Source organism: Epinephelus lanceolatus, chromosome 1 (assembly GCF_041903045.1).
Source record: "Epinephelus lanceolatus isolate andai-2023 chromosome 1, ASM4190304v1, whole genome shotgun sequence".
NCBI lineage: Eukaryota > Metazoa > Chordata > Actinopteri > Perciformes > Serranidae > Epinephelus > Epinephelus lanceolatus.
Window position 1 is genome coordinate 35,484,603 of NC_135734.1, and position 13,772 is coordinate 35,498,374.

General features: G+C 42.6%; 1 protein-coding gene across 1 annotated transcript; it reads left to right on the plus strand.

Annotated features, from left to right (window-relative positions):
* Nucleotides 1-4,384: 4,384 nt before the first annotated feature.
* Nucleotides 4,385-13,638, plus strand: rbck1 (RanBP-type and C3HC4-type zinc finger containing 1). The gene is made up of 13 exons (XM_033627823.2): nucleotides 4,385-4,547; nucleotides 4,636-4,683; nucleotides 5,023-5,167; nucleotides 6,875-6,971; nucleotides 7,099-7,297; nucleotides 7,559-7,695; nucleotides 7,803-7,976; nucleotides 8,861-9,021; nucleotides 10,166-10,262; nucleotides 10,964-11,143; nucleotides 11,238-11,336; nucleotides 12,912-13,055; nucleotides 13,186-13,638. The coding sequence occupies exons 2-13, from the start codon at nucleotides 4,644-4,646 to the stop codon at nucleotides 13,264-13,266; spliced, it is 1,554 nt and encodes a 517-aa protein (XP_033483714.1). The 5' UTR covers nucleotides 4,385-4,547; nucleotides 4,636-4,643; the 3' UTR covers nucleotides 13,267-13,638.
* The last annotated feature ends 134 nt before the right edge of the window (nucleotides 13,639-13,772 follow it).

The following is a 13,772-nucleotide window of genomic DNA, read 5'->3' on the forward strand; positions in this document are numbered from 1 at the left end:
CAAGGTCATACTTTTGGTAATTCTGTTTGGTCCCCCATAAGGAATAGTCTTGGTGATCTAGATACTGTTGTACCCAACCACTTCCCTGTGTGATCCATGACTTTTTTCCAAAATGGGTTAACCAGTTTACATTCCCAGATTGCATGTAGAAATGCTTCTGTTTCTGTCTGACATTTCCAACATGCATTTTTAGCCAGTAGACCCATCCTGTGGAGCTTAGAAGGATTAAAGTAAAACCAATGAATTAATTTATACTGAGTAAATTTCCCCCTTGCCTCCTTTATACACCAATCAGCCAAAACATTAAAACCAGTGGTGGTTGAAGTGAGTAATATTGATCAGTTTGTTACAATGCAATGTTCTGCTGGGAGACCTTTGGTCATGGCATTCATGTGGATGCCACTTGATGCCCTCCGTCCACCCAAACACCGCTGTGGGCTAAGTAACCCCTCCTTCCTCACGGCAATGGTACTCCACAGAGGAAAAATGCACCATGCCACACCACAGAAACTGCTCAGGAATGACCCGAGGAACGCGACAAAAACCTCAAGGTGTCGACCTGGCCTCCACATCTCCCACACCCCGATCTGATTGAGCATCTTGGAAAGTGCTCACAACTGACAGGTCTCAAATGATCCGAAGCCAGCACCCCGGTGCCAGACACCACAGGACACCTTCCAGAGGTCATGTGTCTATGCCTTGACATGTCAGAGACAAGTCTGATCCAGGGAGGTCCCATTGTGGATTAGGGGTACCTCAGAGGTACCAGCAAGTCCCAAGATGCTCGATCAGATTTGGATCTGGGGAATTTGGAGGCCAGGTCGATGCCCTTAGCTTTTTGGCACGTTCCTCAGGCCATTCCTGAACAGTTTCTGTAGTGTGGCATGGGGCATTTTGAGGGGGGGTTATTTGGCCTACAGCGGTGTCTGGGTGGGTGGAGGGCGTCAAGTGGCATCCACATGAATGCCATGACAAAAGGTACTCCAAAAAAAGTAATACTAGTTTCTTATCTTGAATGAATTGGCCTTCAGTGATACAGCTTCTGATTTGTATTTACTTCCAAAAATTACCCTTATAGTCCAGATCGTATTTTTGCATGAGATTTGAAGAAGACATAAACACTTCATCTAAGTACAGGTTACTTATCTTGAGAACCCCTTTTAAAATTCACTGATTCCAGTAAACATTTTCCACAATACGTATGACTGGGTTATGCCCCAAAGAGGCATATGATAGGTGAGACACACCGCACATCCTGTGTACTTCTCCCCAGACTGCTTTAGAATGAGCAAGCGCTGGGTTTAAAGAGTCATCATGTCTAGCAGTCTTTAAACCATGTGAAAGGGAACCCAAAGGTTTGAAGGGACTGGCAAGCTCCTCTTCAGTTATGATCCAACTCAGTTCTGAATCCATTCCCTTCCAGTGCATATTCAATCTAGACATTTCATATGCTAGATTGCACAGTCTTGCATTGGGGAGGCCTAAACATCCTATGTCCCTTGGTGACAGGCAGCATCATGGAAACATAATTGAATTGTGGGGCAACCACCATTTTAATCACATTTATTTCCATTTCCAAGTGGTCAGAGTCAGGGTTTGTCAAATATCATCTGAGAGGTTATTCCAAGTTTGTGCTGCATGATAACAAAACGCTGCTTCACCATGTTTTGTTCTGACTCTTTGATGTCCTCAGAGTTCTAGAAGGGTCATATGTCAGACGTATATTTGGGCGCTGAGCCACAGAGTGATTTATACACAAGCAGCAAGATTTTGAAATCAGTTCTCTGAGTGACAGGTAGCCAGCGTAAGGATTTTAGGGCTGGAGTAATGTGGTCATATTTTTGTAGTTTTCATCAGGACCCTCACAGCAGCGTTCTGAATAAGCTACAGAACATCTTGTTTTAAAAGTCCTACAAACAGACCACTGCAGTAATTGAATCTACAGGAAATAAAGGCGTGGGCGAGCTTTTCAAGGTCTCGCTTTGACATTATTCCTCTGACTCAAGCAATGTTTTTTAAATGGTTGTAGGCAGATGACGGTACAGATTTGATGTGGCTGTGGAAATTTAAATCGGAGTCCAGGATGACACCAAGGTTTCTTGTGTAACTCTTACAACAGAGAGAGGTTCAAGGTGAGAGCTGACAATCTGTCTTTCTTTCCATGGACCAAAGACAATTATGTCGGATCTCTGTTAAGTTGTAGAAAATGCATCCAATCATTTATTTGCTCAGTGCAGTGACACAAGCGTTCTACAGGTTCTACAGGACTACATTTTATTATTGGGAAAATTCCACATTCATTAGAAAAGATGGGACTTTTGTTTGGACTCTGTGTCCATCAAGCACTACAGCAACATGGCTCCACAACAAGAGGCCTTAAGAATAAGAAGACAATTAAAACGAATAATGTGTTTGAGACATTTCCTATGAACCGATTCTGGATTTGTATTACTTTTACCTTAGTATTATTATTTAATTGTATATTCCTCTGTATATACACTCACCAGCCACTTTATTAGGCACACCTTGCTAGTACCAGGTTGGACCCCTTTTGCCTTCAGAACTGCCTCAAGTCTTTGTGGCATAGATTCAACAAGGTGCTGGAAACATTCCTCAGAGATCCTGGTCCATATTGACATGATGACATCACACAGTTGCTGCAGATTTGTCTGCTGCACATCCATGATGAGAATCTCCCGTTCCACCGCATCCCAAAGGTGCTTTATTGGACTGAGTTCTGGTGACTGTGGAGGCCATTGGAGTACAGTGAACTCATTGTCATGTTCAAGAAACCAGTTTGAGATGATTTGAGCTTTGTGACATGGTGCGTTATCCTGCTGGAAGTATAATACTAAATACTAAACTAGAATTTGCCACCTTGGCTTGGGTGGTACCAGTTAGTGAAAATTCTGACATGATCACCACTCATTTACCATAATGTTTTCACCCGTAACAAACACAACTATTTCCACTATTGCACCTTATATCTTTCCTATCCCATCCCATCTACGACGTACAGGATGTCTTTTCTGGCACATCACCATGAGGCACAGCATTCCGTATTGCTTTTGCAATTTATTTGAATTTGAAAAAATTGTTTTAAGTGGATGACAATAAGAGTAAAGATGCTGATAGAGTAGAATAGAGTAGAAAACTTGCTAATAGAACCAGTCACCAGTAACTTTCAGACTTATGGCAGTAGCTCAGTCCATAGGGACTTGGGTTGGGAACCGGAGGGTCGCCTGTTCAAGTCCATGTCCGGACCGAATATGGAGCTTGGACTGGTGGCTAGAGAGTTCACCTCTTGGCCACTGCCAAGATGCCCTTGAGCGAGGCACCGAACCCCCCAACTGCTCGGGGCGTCTGACCAAGGCAGCCCCCTCACTCTGACATCTCTCCACTTTGTGCATGTATAGGTCCTGTTTGTGCATGTGTGTGTCTTTCAGACCTGTGTGTTAATGACAAAAGAGTGAAAAAATTGACAGAATAATTTATACCCAGTTTAGATGCGGACACACCCATAGGATCAGTGAACAATTTGGCAAAAAAAAAAAAAAAAAAGGTTGTTGGGTAGTAGTACCCCAAATACAGGTGTAATACATCAGAACATCCTCTTCAAAAGTGTTTTACTGAAAATAGTGACCCCAAAAACTAAAGAAGGGACACCAGATATGTTGAATAGGTGTAGGTAGACCCTACAATATTAACATTATTTCACCCAGACCATGTCACTGTGAAATATTGGTGTACTTTTAATACTTTTAATATATGATGCAGAAGAGTACTGGGACCAATAAAAACTATGAAACATTACTATTGCAGTTTCTCCTAGGTTGGGCCCATTTTTGAGTTAGATTGACTGCACTAATTACATAGTGAAATATTTGATGCATTTATGTCAGAAACAACTTTGATCTGTACAAGTACAGTTGACCAACTTTTATCAGACACTGCCATCTGCTGGACGTTGGGAGTCATTACTTGTTTTTAAAATATAAAGACCTATAATTCAGCATGATTATCTTCCAGTGCATTACTTAAACATTTCATGCAGATTCATTTTATTTATTTATTATAAGAATTTAATTTTTAATCTGTAGTCATGCTTTTGAACTAAAGGCTTTGATGGTGTAGGGTTGCCAAATGATCTCCAGTCATTTTAAGTGTGGAAAAAAACATAGTGGACACGTTTAGATAGGCCACTTAAATGAAAGTTGTTTTTTTGTTTTCAAAGGTTATTTAAAATCAACATCATAAAGTAGAAACTCTCAGGAGCAGCCTGGGTCTGTGGGCGGAGCACAGCCATCCCACTGCGATCCTTTTAAATGTTCTCTTCCTGAACTTGACTCAGTTTCACTTTCCGTTCTTACCTGCTGAGAAATGAGAGTCGGGCTCCGCAGCAGAGGCAGAAAACAAGTCATTTAGTCCTCACCGAGCTGTCATTTCACCTCCAGCTGCCTTTATAAACTACTCTTCTCACCTTAAAGTCGACTACAGGAAGTGTGTGTTGGATGCGGACAGGACTGCGACTACACGGACCGGAGAAGGTTGGCTGTAAACTTTTCTCATACACAGCTCGGTCGTGTCATAACTGCGGTGTTTACGACATACATGTTGTGTTACCTGTGTTTTCAGGTGTAGTTATGACCTCTGCAGTTACACCGAGGGCGGATCTTAAGGAAGGTGAGGGGCTCTGCTTGGTTTCGATTTTGTTGTGTGTGATCTAAACTAATGTTGTGTTGCTGTGTGACACTGAATGCATCAGGAATGTTTCAGAGGACAGTGGTGAAAGTGAGTCACTGTTTTGATGAGTCTTCAACTTACTTTCTGTCCCACTGAACTAAAGCAGTCACATGTAGTCTATTTATTTATTTATTTATTTATTTATTTACAACCAACATGCATTTGTACAAGTAACAGAGGAAGCTACAGACAATAGATATGATAACTAGAACAGTGCCATCCAATGGCAGCAGAGCAGTGCTGATAATAAACCATATCTCCCCTATGCTGTGTGTGCAGCGGAGGAACTGGCCCTCTCCCTGAGCGAAGCCCTCAGCACCGGGGATGGACAGGAAGCAGCCAAACTGTGCCAGAGGCTTTCACAACTCTGTGTTCCCGTGTCTGTCACCGTCAGCAGTCAGGCCTACCCTCAGGACTCCATAAGGTGGGACACTGCTATGTGTGCGTACACGTGTGTCTGTGTGTGTGGGATTTCCTCATTTTCGCCAACTGTTTCCAAAACAAAACACTATAAATAAACCATGAAATTTGTTGCTGTTGGAGAAGAATTTCCGTCTTTTCATGGGAGGGGGGAGTATTTTTAGAGGGAGGATTATGTAATTGATGAGGACAGAGAATGAGGATCAGGTGTGGCAAAAAGAAGTGAACATTAGTAGTGTGTGCATGTTGGAGTAAGCATGGAACCCACACTTTAACTAACTGCACTCCCTGAAGACATACTGTATTATTATCACTTTTCAGGGTTTGATTTTGGTTTTGGAACAGGGAAGAAACGTATATCTTTTTCCAACCTCTCCAGGTAACGAGTATCATTAATACACGACGTGCCCCAGGCACAACATTTAGCTCCAAATCCACAAAACCAGCCTGAAAATGAAGGAAATCTGAAATGACTGCATTAGAGTCAGTGGAGCACAGCTGTGTTGTTGTCGCACCCTGGTCTGAGCCAGCTTGATGCTACGCTATGATTGGCCAGTCTGCGTTCCGGGGTGGGAACAGGGGGATTTAAATCTGAACATATAGCAACACACAGCATTGTACACATGTCCGTATCTGGGGGACACGTTGTCATGGCTAAGCCTCCCTCTGGCTGCCAATTTAGACTTGCTATTAGTATGTTGACTGATTTCCCTAAACAAGTACCATAACATACACACACACAAAAAACAGGTTTCACATAGACCCAACTGCTTTTTTTTTCTCTGTCTATTCTCACCCTTCCCCAAGGCTTAGTTGTTCCCATCCCTTTAGGAATTTCAAAGTTTGTAGTTTTGTTTTAGATGTTAATCTGTCTGTCATTCAGTGTGTTTTCAGAAATGTTTTAAATTCTGAAATATTAAGCTGTATTACAATGTTACTCATCTCTGATTTGCTGCTACTTATGCCCCCCTGTTTGTGAGTTAATTGTATATTTATGACTGTAAATCATTATCCACCTTTGGACTTTATTCCAAAATGAGGCAACAACGGGAGAACACCACATTAGATGCAATCTTGATTCCTCTTCATCATTGCAAAACATACACAAACAAGCTTGTTCTAGGCCCCAAAAAGAAAGCAAATCACTGTTTCACCTTTGAGACAGGCCACTAGTCCAGCACATGCTAATGTGTGCTCACCTTCTCTCTCTGCTAACTTAAGATCCAGTTGTCAGGAGGGTTTTACCAGGAGCCGGATTATCCACAGAGGTCTCCTCTTCTCCAAAACAAACAGACGCAGTGATTTAAGCCAGTAAAAACACTGACTTAAGCAGTTTCACATTTAAAAAAAAATCTGTTTTCTCACCCTGCTCATGGTGGAGGGGCAGCTAACCACACTGGCTGATGTGAGAATGCAAATATCCCTGTCTAGAGCTGGTGTTTGTTTTGTCCATTCTGGGCCACTGTAGAAACACTGCAGTGCAACATGGCATCTCTGTGCTTAAGGGCCTGTTTCCTATGTAGATATAAACGGCTTATTCTGTGGTAACAAAAACACAAAGATTGTAATTTTCATGTGATAATGCACTAAAGAAAACATACTTATTGTATTATTATTATACTCCATTTCTGTCACTGCATCTCCCTAAATCCCACACACTGGACCTTTGATATAAAACTCAAGGCTGGTTTCATTGTCCTTTGTTCAACAGGTTGCGGGTTGGAGTGGAGGACGCTCAGTCAGACGACTACATCCCAGTGACTGTTGTGGTTTCTTGTGACATGACAATTGCACAGCTTAAAGACAAGGTACTGATGTGGCAGCAAACACGTACAGCACATGAACACAAATACAGTACACACACACGTTCTGTAATAAATGTTTAATAGAAATGTCATTGAATTATCTCGTCTATCCCTCATTTGATGTTCACAGATCAGCCATGACTTTGGGTTCCACCCCACGCTGCAGCGGTGGGTGATCGGGAAGCGGCTGGCTCAGGACAAGGAAACGTTGTACAGCCACGGTGTCCGTCAGGACGGGGACCAGGCTTTCCTGTTTATCTTGTCCGCCCATGCTGCTCATCTCACACGGCATCAGCACAAGCTGGACGAGGAGCAACACCGCATAGATGGTCAGCACAAAGCACACACACACACTCACACACATGAAGGCCAGAAATAACAGTAATTTATTTGTCAGTTAATCGACTCGTAACAACTCCTATTGTAGTTTTTTTCAATAACAGTGCCAATTTAATACCTTAAGTTTTTGGCATGAATAACAAAATACTTAGGCAATAATAATAATCAGGCAAAATCTTAATTAGAGGTGGAACTAACAAGTCAAACTAGCAGTTAAACTTAAGTTTTATGGAGTGATCATATATTTCTAGGCATTGTGGAGTCCATACAGCTTTTCCCCAGAGGGCTGGGCGGAGCTGGTGGTGGTGAGAAGACAGCTCCTCCTCCAGAGCCTCAACTCATTCCTCCTCCTCGTCCTCCTAAACCTGCTGTTCCTCCTAAGCCTCAGGTCAGAATACAACCTCTGCATTAGACATCATGTCTGTGATGTGACCAAGCCTTTAGGTGTCCACATGGTACTGTACAAGCGTACTGTATGTCTGTGTTTGTGTGTAGCTGGGCTGGGCCTGTCCTTTGTGTACGTACGTGAACAAACCGACGCGTCCTGGCTGTGAGATGTGCGGCAGTGACCGGCCAGAGGATTACCAGGTGCCTGACATCTACCAGCCTGACCAGGAGGAGGTTCGTCGAATTCAGCAGGAACACCTGGCCATGTTACAGTACGAACAGGTAACAGTGCAAGTCATTAAAAATCAGGCAACTGAAATCTTTTCAGCCTGTTGCCAAATTCATATCTAAAGTTAACGATACATAGATCACAGAGTCTCATCGCAACATCCATGAGGGGGCAGAATATTAGAAACATCTCTCAGTATAAAGCAGGATTTATACTTTTGCATTGACACAGAGCCTACGCCGTAGCCTGAATACATTTGATTGCATTAGATTGTACTGATGTACCCCAAAAAGTGGTCACTGGGTGTATAGTAAGCGGGGGTTTGCTTGCCAGTTTTCCAACAAAGTTTCACAAGTTTTTATGAAAAAAGGAAATATTTGTGGACCACATCAGCTGTTAGTTTAAAATGTGTTTTAATACCTTTTGTTTTGTGACACATTTTCAAATTTTGAAGCTACACAGTTGTTGTCATTGTGTTTTTGCAGTTTGCACACATTTTGATGTCTTGTAGATGAAAATGATTGTGTGAATCTTCGTAAGTCACAGAGTTGATTTCCTCATTTATAAATTAAATTTATAAATAATGAAACCTGATCTGTGGTGATCTAAGTGCTCTCTCTTGTACAAGAGAGGGTGCTCAGTAGTTGAACTAACATCATTTATGATGTATGATAAAAGCAGAACCAATAGATGACACTTACACAACACGCAGACAAATAGATTGAAGTATGGGTCAGTGAACATCAGCACCACAGAACACAGAATAGGTGATGCTCGTGGAAACTATTTAAGGTGCCAAGAGCTTTTTGTTTTCAATGGGCTTCAGCAGTTTCACTTTCATTTTTCTAGAAACATGGGGTTGTTGTGTTTGTAATGAGTCATGAAAAAGTGTAGTGAATATCTGTGTGGTGACTGTCTCCCTCCCTTTGTGATGAAGGCTCAGCAGGAGGAACGAGAGAGGAACTACCTGCACCTCTTGGCAACAGAAGACCAGCACCTTATCCCCAATGCCACAGCGACAGACTGTCCCATCTGCTTCTGTCCCCTGGAGCCAGAGGAGGGCATCGTGCTCAGAGAGTGTCTACACACCTTCTGCAGGTATGACACAGTTAATGATTTTATAGCTTCGTCACAAACTAGAATTACCACCTTGTGGTTGTATGAGTCTGCGCAGCAGTCAAGTTGCAGTTACAGTTTACATCCATGTCTGTGAAAACATGGATGCTTCACACACATAATCACCAATTCAGTATCTGACCAAATGTCAAATGCCTTTTGGGCATATAATGTCATCACTTCATCATTTTATTCTGTTACACATTTGTGTGAAAATCTGACATAAATAGCATACGAATTCTAGAGTTATGGCCAAAAAACATGTTTTGTGAGGTCACAGTTACCTTGACCTTTGACCTTCAGCCACCAAATTCTAACCAGAACATTCCTGAGTCCAAGTGGACATTTGTGCCAAATGTGTGCCAGATTTCAAGACCTTCTTGAGCTATTGATTGATTTTATGAGACGGATGCAAGATTCCAGTGATCTTGAATTTTGACCACCAATTTTTTTGTCAGTTCGTCGTTGACTCCAAGTGGATGTTTTTGCTAAATTTGACTGGATTCTCTCAAAACGTTCCTGAGCTATCACATTCACAAGGATGAGATGGATGATGTCACAGTGATCTTAACCTTTGACCTTTGATCACCAACTTCTAATAATTTCATCACTGAGCCAAAGGGGACATTTGTGCCAAATTCAAAGAACTTCCAGGTGTGCTTGCGATATCGCATTCATAAGAATGAGACAGACGCAAGATCACAGTCATCTTGACCTTTGACCTAATCAAAGTCTAGTCACTTCACCCTTGAGTCCAAGTGGACATTTGTGCCAAATTGCAAGAAATTCCCTCAAGTTGTTCTTGAGATATTGCATTCATGAGAATGAGATGGATGCAAGGTCACGATGATATTGACCTTTGACCATCAAAATCTAATCAGTGCAATGTTGAGTCCATGTGGACATTTGTACAAAGTTTTAAGAAATTCCCTCAAGGCGTTCTTTAGGTATCGCGTTTGCAAGAATGGGATAGACAACCCCAAAAAAAAGATCTGAAAAAGAAGATATATATTATTCTAACAGTCTACAAAGGTCACATTCTGTACATGCCATTGTCTGTAAAATGTGCATGTTATTATTTAATGCATTTGTGTGTTTGTATTTTTCTTTGTGTGTCCTTTTCCAGGGATTGTCTAAAAGGGACAATAGTGAACAGTAACGATGCTGAGGTGTCCTGTCCTGAGAAATGTGACAGCAAGCTCCTGGACCGAGAGATCCAAGCGGTGAGTGTCAGACCGGAGAACAAGACACTTTTAAGGTGGATGGTGTTAAAGTCAAAATCTAAAAGTTGTCAAAGTTCTAAAAGAAAATATTAATCATTCAGACAGTGTGTTATGTGTATTTAAGGGTAAATTATGCAGGATTTTCCCTAAAAACAATGTACGACTCATACAAAAGTAATTCTCAATTATAAGTTATGACAAACTAGAAGTGTATGGTGGTGAATCTGCAGATACTCTGCACATTGATTGTGTTCGCAAAGTTTCTGTAATGAGGTCTGGACTTTATAAAAAGGTAGCGACCAGGTGCCAGACCATAAGCAGCATACATCCAAGAGGAAGCTAGAAAAATTGCCGAAACGCAAATATAGCGAGAGAGAGAGTAAATCTGGTGTTTGCATTCACTTTCACTACAAATAGATCCTGCGTAGTTTACCTCTTTTTATTTAAAAAGAACCTCACATCCTGTCAGGCAACAGAAAATGGCAGATCTTCAGTAATGGCATGTCAGTCAGTGGGGGTGGGGCTCTAGTGTTAGGCTGCCGGCATTTACTCAAATGTCAAATCCATTTTTCATAACTTCTTCAGGTGAAACCTGAAGCTGATTTATTTTCCTTTATTACATAAAGGTAATAGCCCTCTAGTATGTACACCTATAACTCGCTCTATGTCTCTCTGTATCCATCTTATGACCCTGGATACAGCTGCTCACAGACGAGGAGCACCAGCGGTTTCTGGAGTTGCGTCTAAGCATCGCGGAGAGCCGCTCGGAGCACAGCTTCCACTGTCAGACTCCCAACTGTCGAGGGTGGTGCATCTACGAGGATGAAGTCAACGAGTTCCACTGTGAACTCTGCAACGAAACCAACTGCATTCTTTGCAGGGTAATTTTCTCTACATTCACTCACCAAGATTTTCTTACTGTGCAGTAACAGTAGAAGCACCAAACATGAAGCAAGCTGTGTGTTGTGTTTGCAGGCCATCCATGAAGGCATGAACTGCAAGGACTACCAGGATGACCTGCGCATCCGAGCAGAGAACGACCAGGCGGCGAAGCAAACGAAGCAGATGCTCGAGGTAGATGAACCTTAAAGCTGCAGTCTGTTGCAGTGCTGATGACATTTGGCAATCAACGCCTGTGTTCTGGTTGGTGCTTGCAGGTCATTGTGGATCGAGTAACACCTCCAACTCTAACTACCTTGTGAAAAATAAACAATAAAAAACCCCACATCACTTCCTGTGTAGCACTACGGTTTGCACCAGTGAACCATAAACCAGTACAGGAAGTTCTGAGGGGTCTTGAATGTGGTTCATTACTTCCTGTTGAAGTCAACTAGAACAGTAAAAATGAAAGGTTAATATCGTACTATTAAAAATCCTTTACATAGAACCTAAAATTATTTAATCATGTCTAATGTGCCTGTAAATATTTTATGATGAGTCATGAATGTAAGAAAGGTTTACTGTCTGCACTGTTGTGGCTCCAGCAACCCATCAGGCTCTGTGGTCTTAACTCTTAAAGGGACAGTTCACCCCATAGTCAAAAATACCTGGTTTTCCTTTCACCTGTAGTCCTTTTTATCAATCTAGATTGTTTTGGTGTGAGTTGCCGAGTATTGGAGATACCGGCCGTACAGATATCTGCCTTCTTACGAATATAATAATACTAGATGGCACTCGAGATACTCAAGATAATCCACCGACCTTGTTGGGAGCAGTTTCATGTAGGAACTATTTTCTTTCTACCAAACTACACCCAGGCATCACCACACAGAAGGAAGTGTGCATCTACTGCTAGCTCACCCAGCACCACTGAGCTAGCTAACGTAACAACTCAGCTGAGGAGGACGCCATTAATGTTTACATCTCTTGCTGTAAAGGGCACAAGCCTCATGAGTAGATGCACGCCTCCTTCTGTGCGGTGATTCGGTTGCCAGGTGTGGCTCAATAGAAAGAAAATCGTTTCGATGTGAAACTGCTCACAACAAGGTTTGTGGTTTATCTTCTCTATGGTGGCCATGGTTTTGGCCAGAAAACAGTGGATTGCCCCCTCTGGGTCGGGAGTGAGTTACTGTCTCAAGCAAGGGTGTTATAGCATCTCAGGGTCTTGTTTACAAGTGAAGGTAGAATGGAGCGTGAGATGGATCAGCAGTTTGCCGAGGTGTCTATAGTGATGTGGGCACTGTGCCAGACCAGCATGGTGAAGAGAGAGCTGACCCAGAGGCCCTCAGCAAAAACCCTCACCTCAGGTCATGAGCTCTAGGTAGGGACTATAAGAATGAGATTGCGGATACAAGCGGCCGAAATGAGTTTCCTCCGTGGGGTGGCTGGACTCAAAGATAGGGTAGGGAGCTCAGGCATCCTGAGGGAGCTCGGAGTAGAGCCGCTGCTCCTTCATGTCAAAAGGGGTCAGTTGAGGTGGTTCGGGCATCTGATTAGAATGCCTCCTGGACGCCTCCTGTTAGAAGTGTTTTGGGCACGTCCCACTGGTAGGAGGCCCCGGGGCAGAGTGCCCATGGTCTTGCCCCACCATTAATCATCTTGAATAGCATTTCTTTGTACTGCAATCCAGTGTTGACTGTCTGAGTAGTTGTATTTGCACATTTCTCCCTATGGCTTCATTTCACATGATTTAACTGTATCTCAATACAGAGCCTGCTGCAGAACGGGGAGGCCATGAAATGTCCACGGTGTGACATCATTGTCCAGAAGAAAGACGGCTGTGATTGGATCTGCTGTTTGATGTGCAAGACAGAAATCTGCTGGGTCACCAAACAAGCTCGCTGGGGACCAAATGTAAAAAAAGTTCACTTGCATCCTAAATTCAAAAAGAAAAAAAACTTCTCCACAGCTTGGTTTGCTCTTTAGTGAAGTTAGAGCCTTTGTTTGAGCTTTGCATGACTTTTCCCTGTTGTGTATCTTACAGGGCAGCGGTGACACATCTGGGGGCTGTAGATGCAGAGTCAATAATCAGCCCTGCCATCCCAACTGCCAAAACTGCCACTGAGGGAAGAAGCACACTAATGAACACGCGCGGCTGCAAGCACATGCAACATCTGAAGACAGGCAGACCTCAGTTGATGCTTAGGCTGTGAGCTTAATGCCGGCTACGCTACTGTGTTCTTTACTTTTAGCCTTGTTTTCAATGGTATGGTGACGAAACACTGTACAGAAGTTCTCGTCACTGAGGCACACATCTTCTCAGTGCCGCAGCAACGACAGCTATAAGTGCTTTATATAAGCTGTACAAACTGCCAGCTATGTCTCCTACATCTCCGCAGCTGAGGATGCTAACTGTCAGTGTAAGAAAACAAGCTTTACTGGGATCTTCCTCTATAATAATACCTTGTTATGAATTAATGTTTATTATACATTTTGACCTCTGGTTACTTCTTTCATCACAATCAGTTTTTGAACAAGCAATTATATTGTGTTGACTAGAGTTTAACTCAAAACTTTGATTGGAAAAAATATAACTTTTAGTCTCTTAAGACAAAAATGCAAGACAAGTCT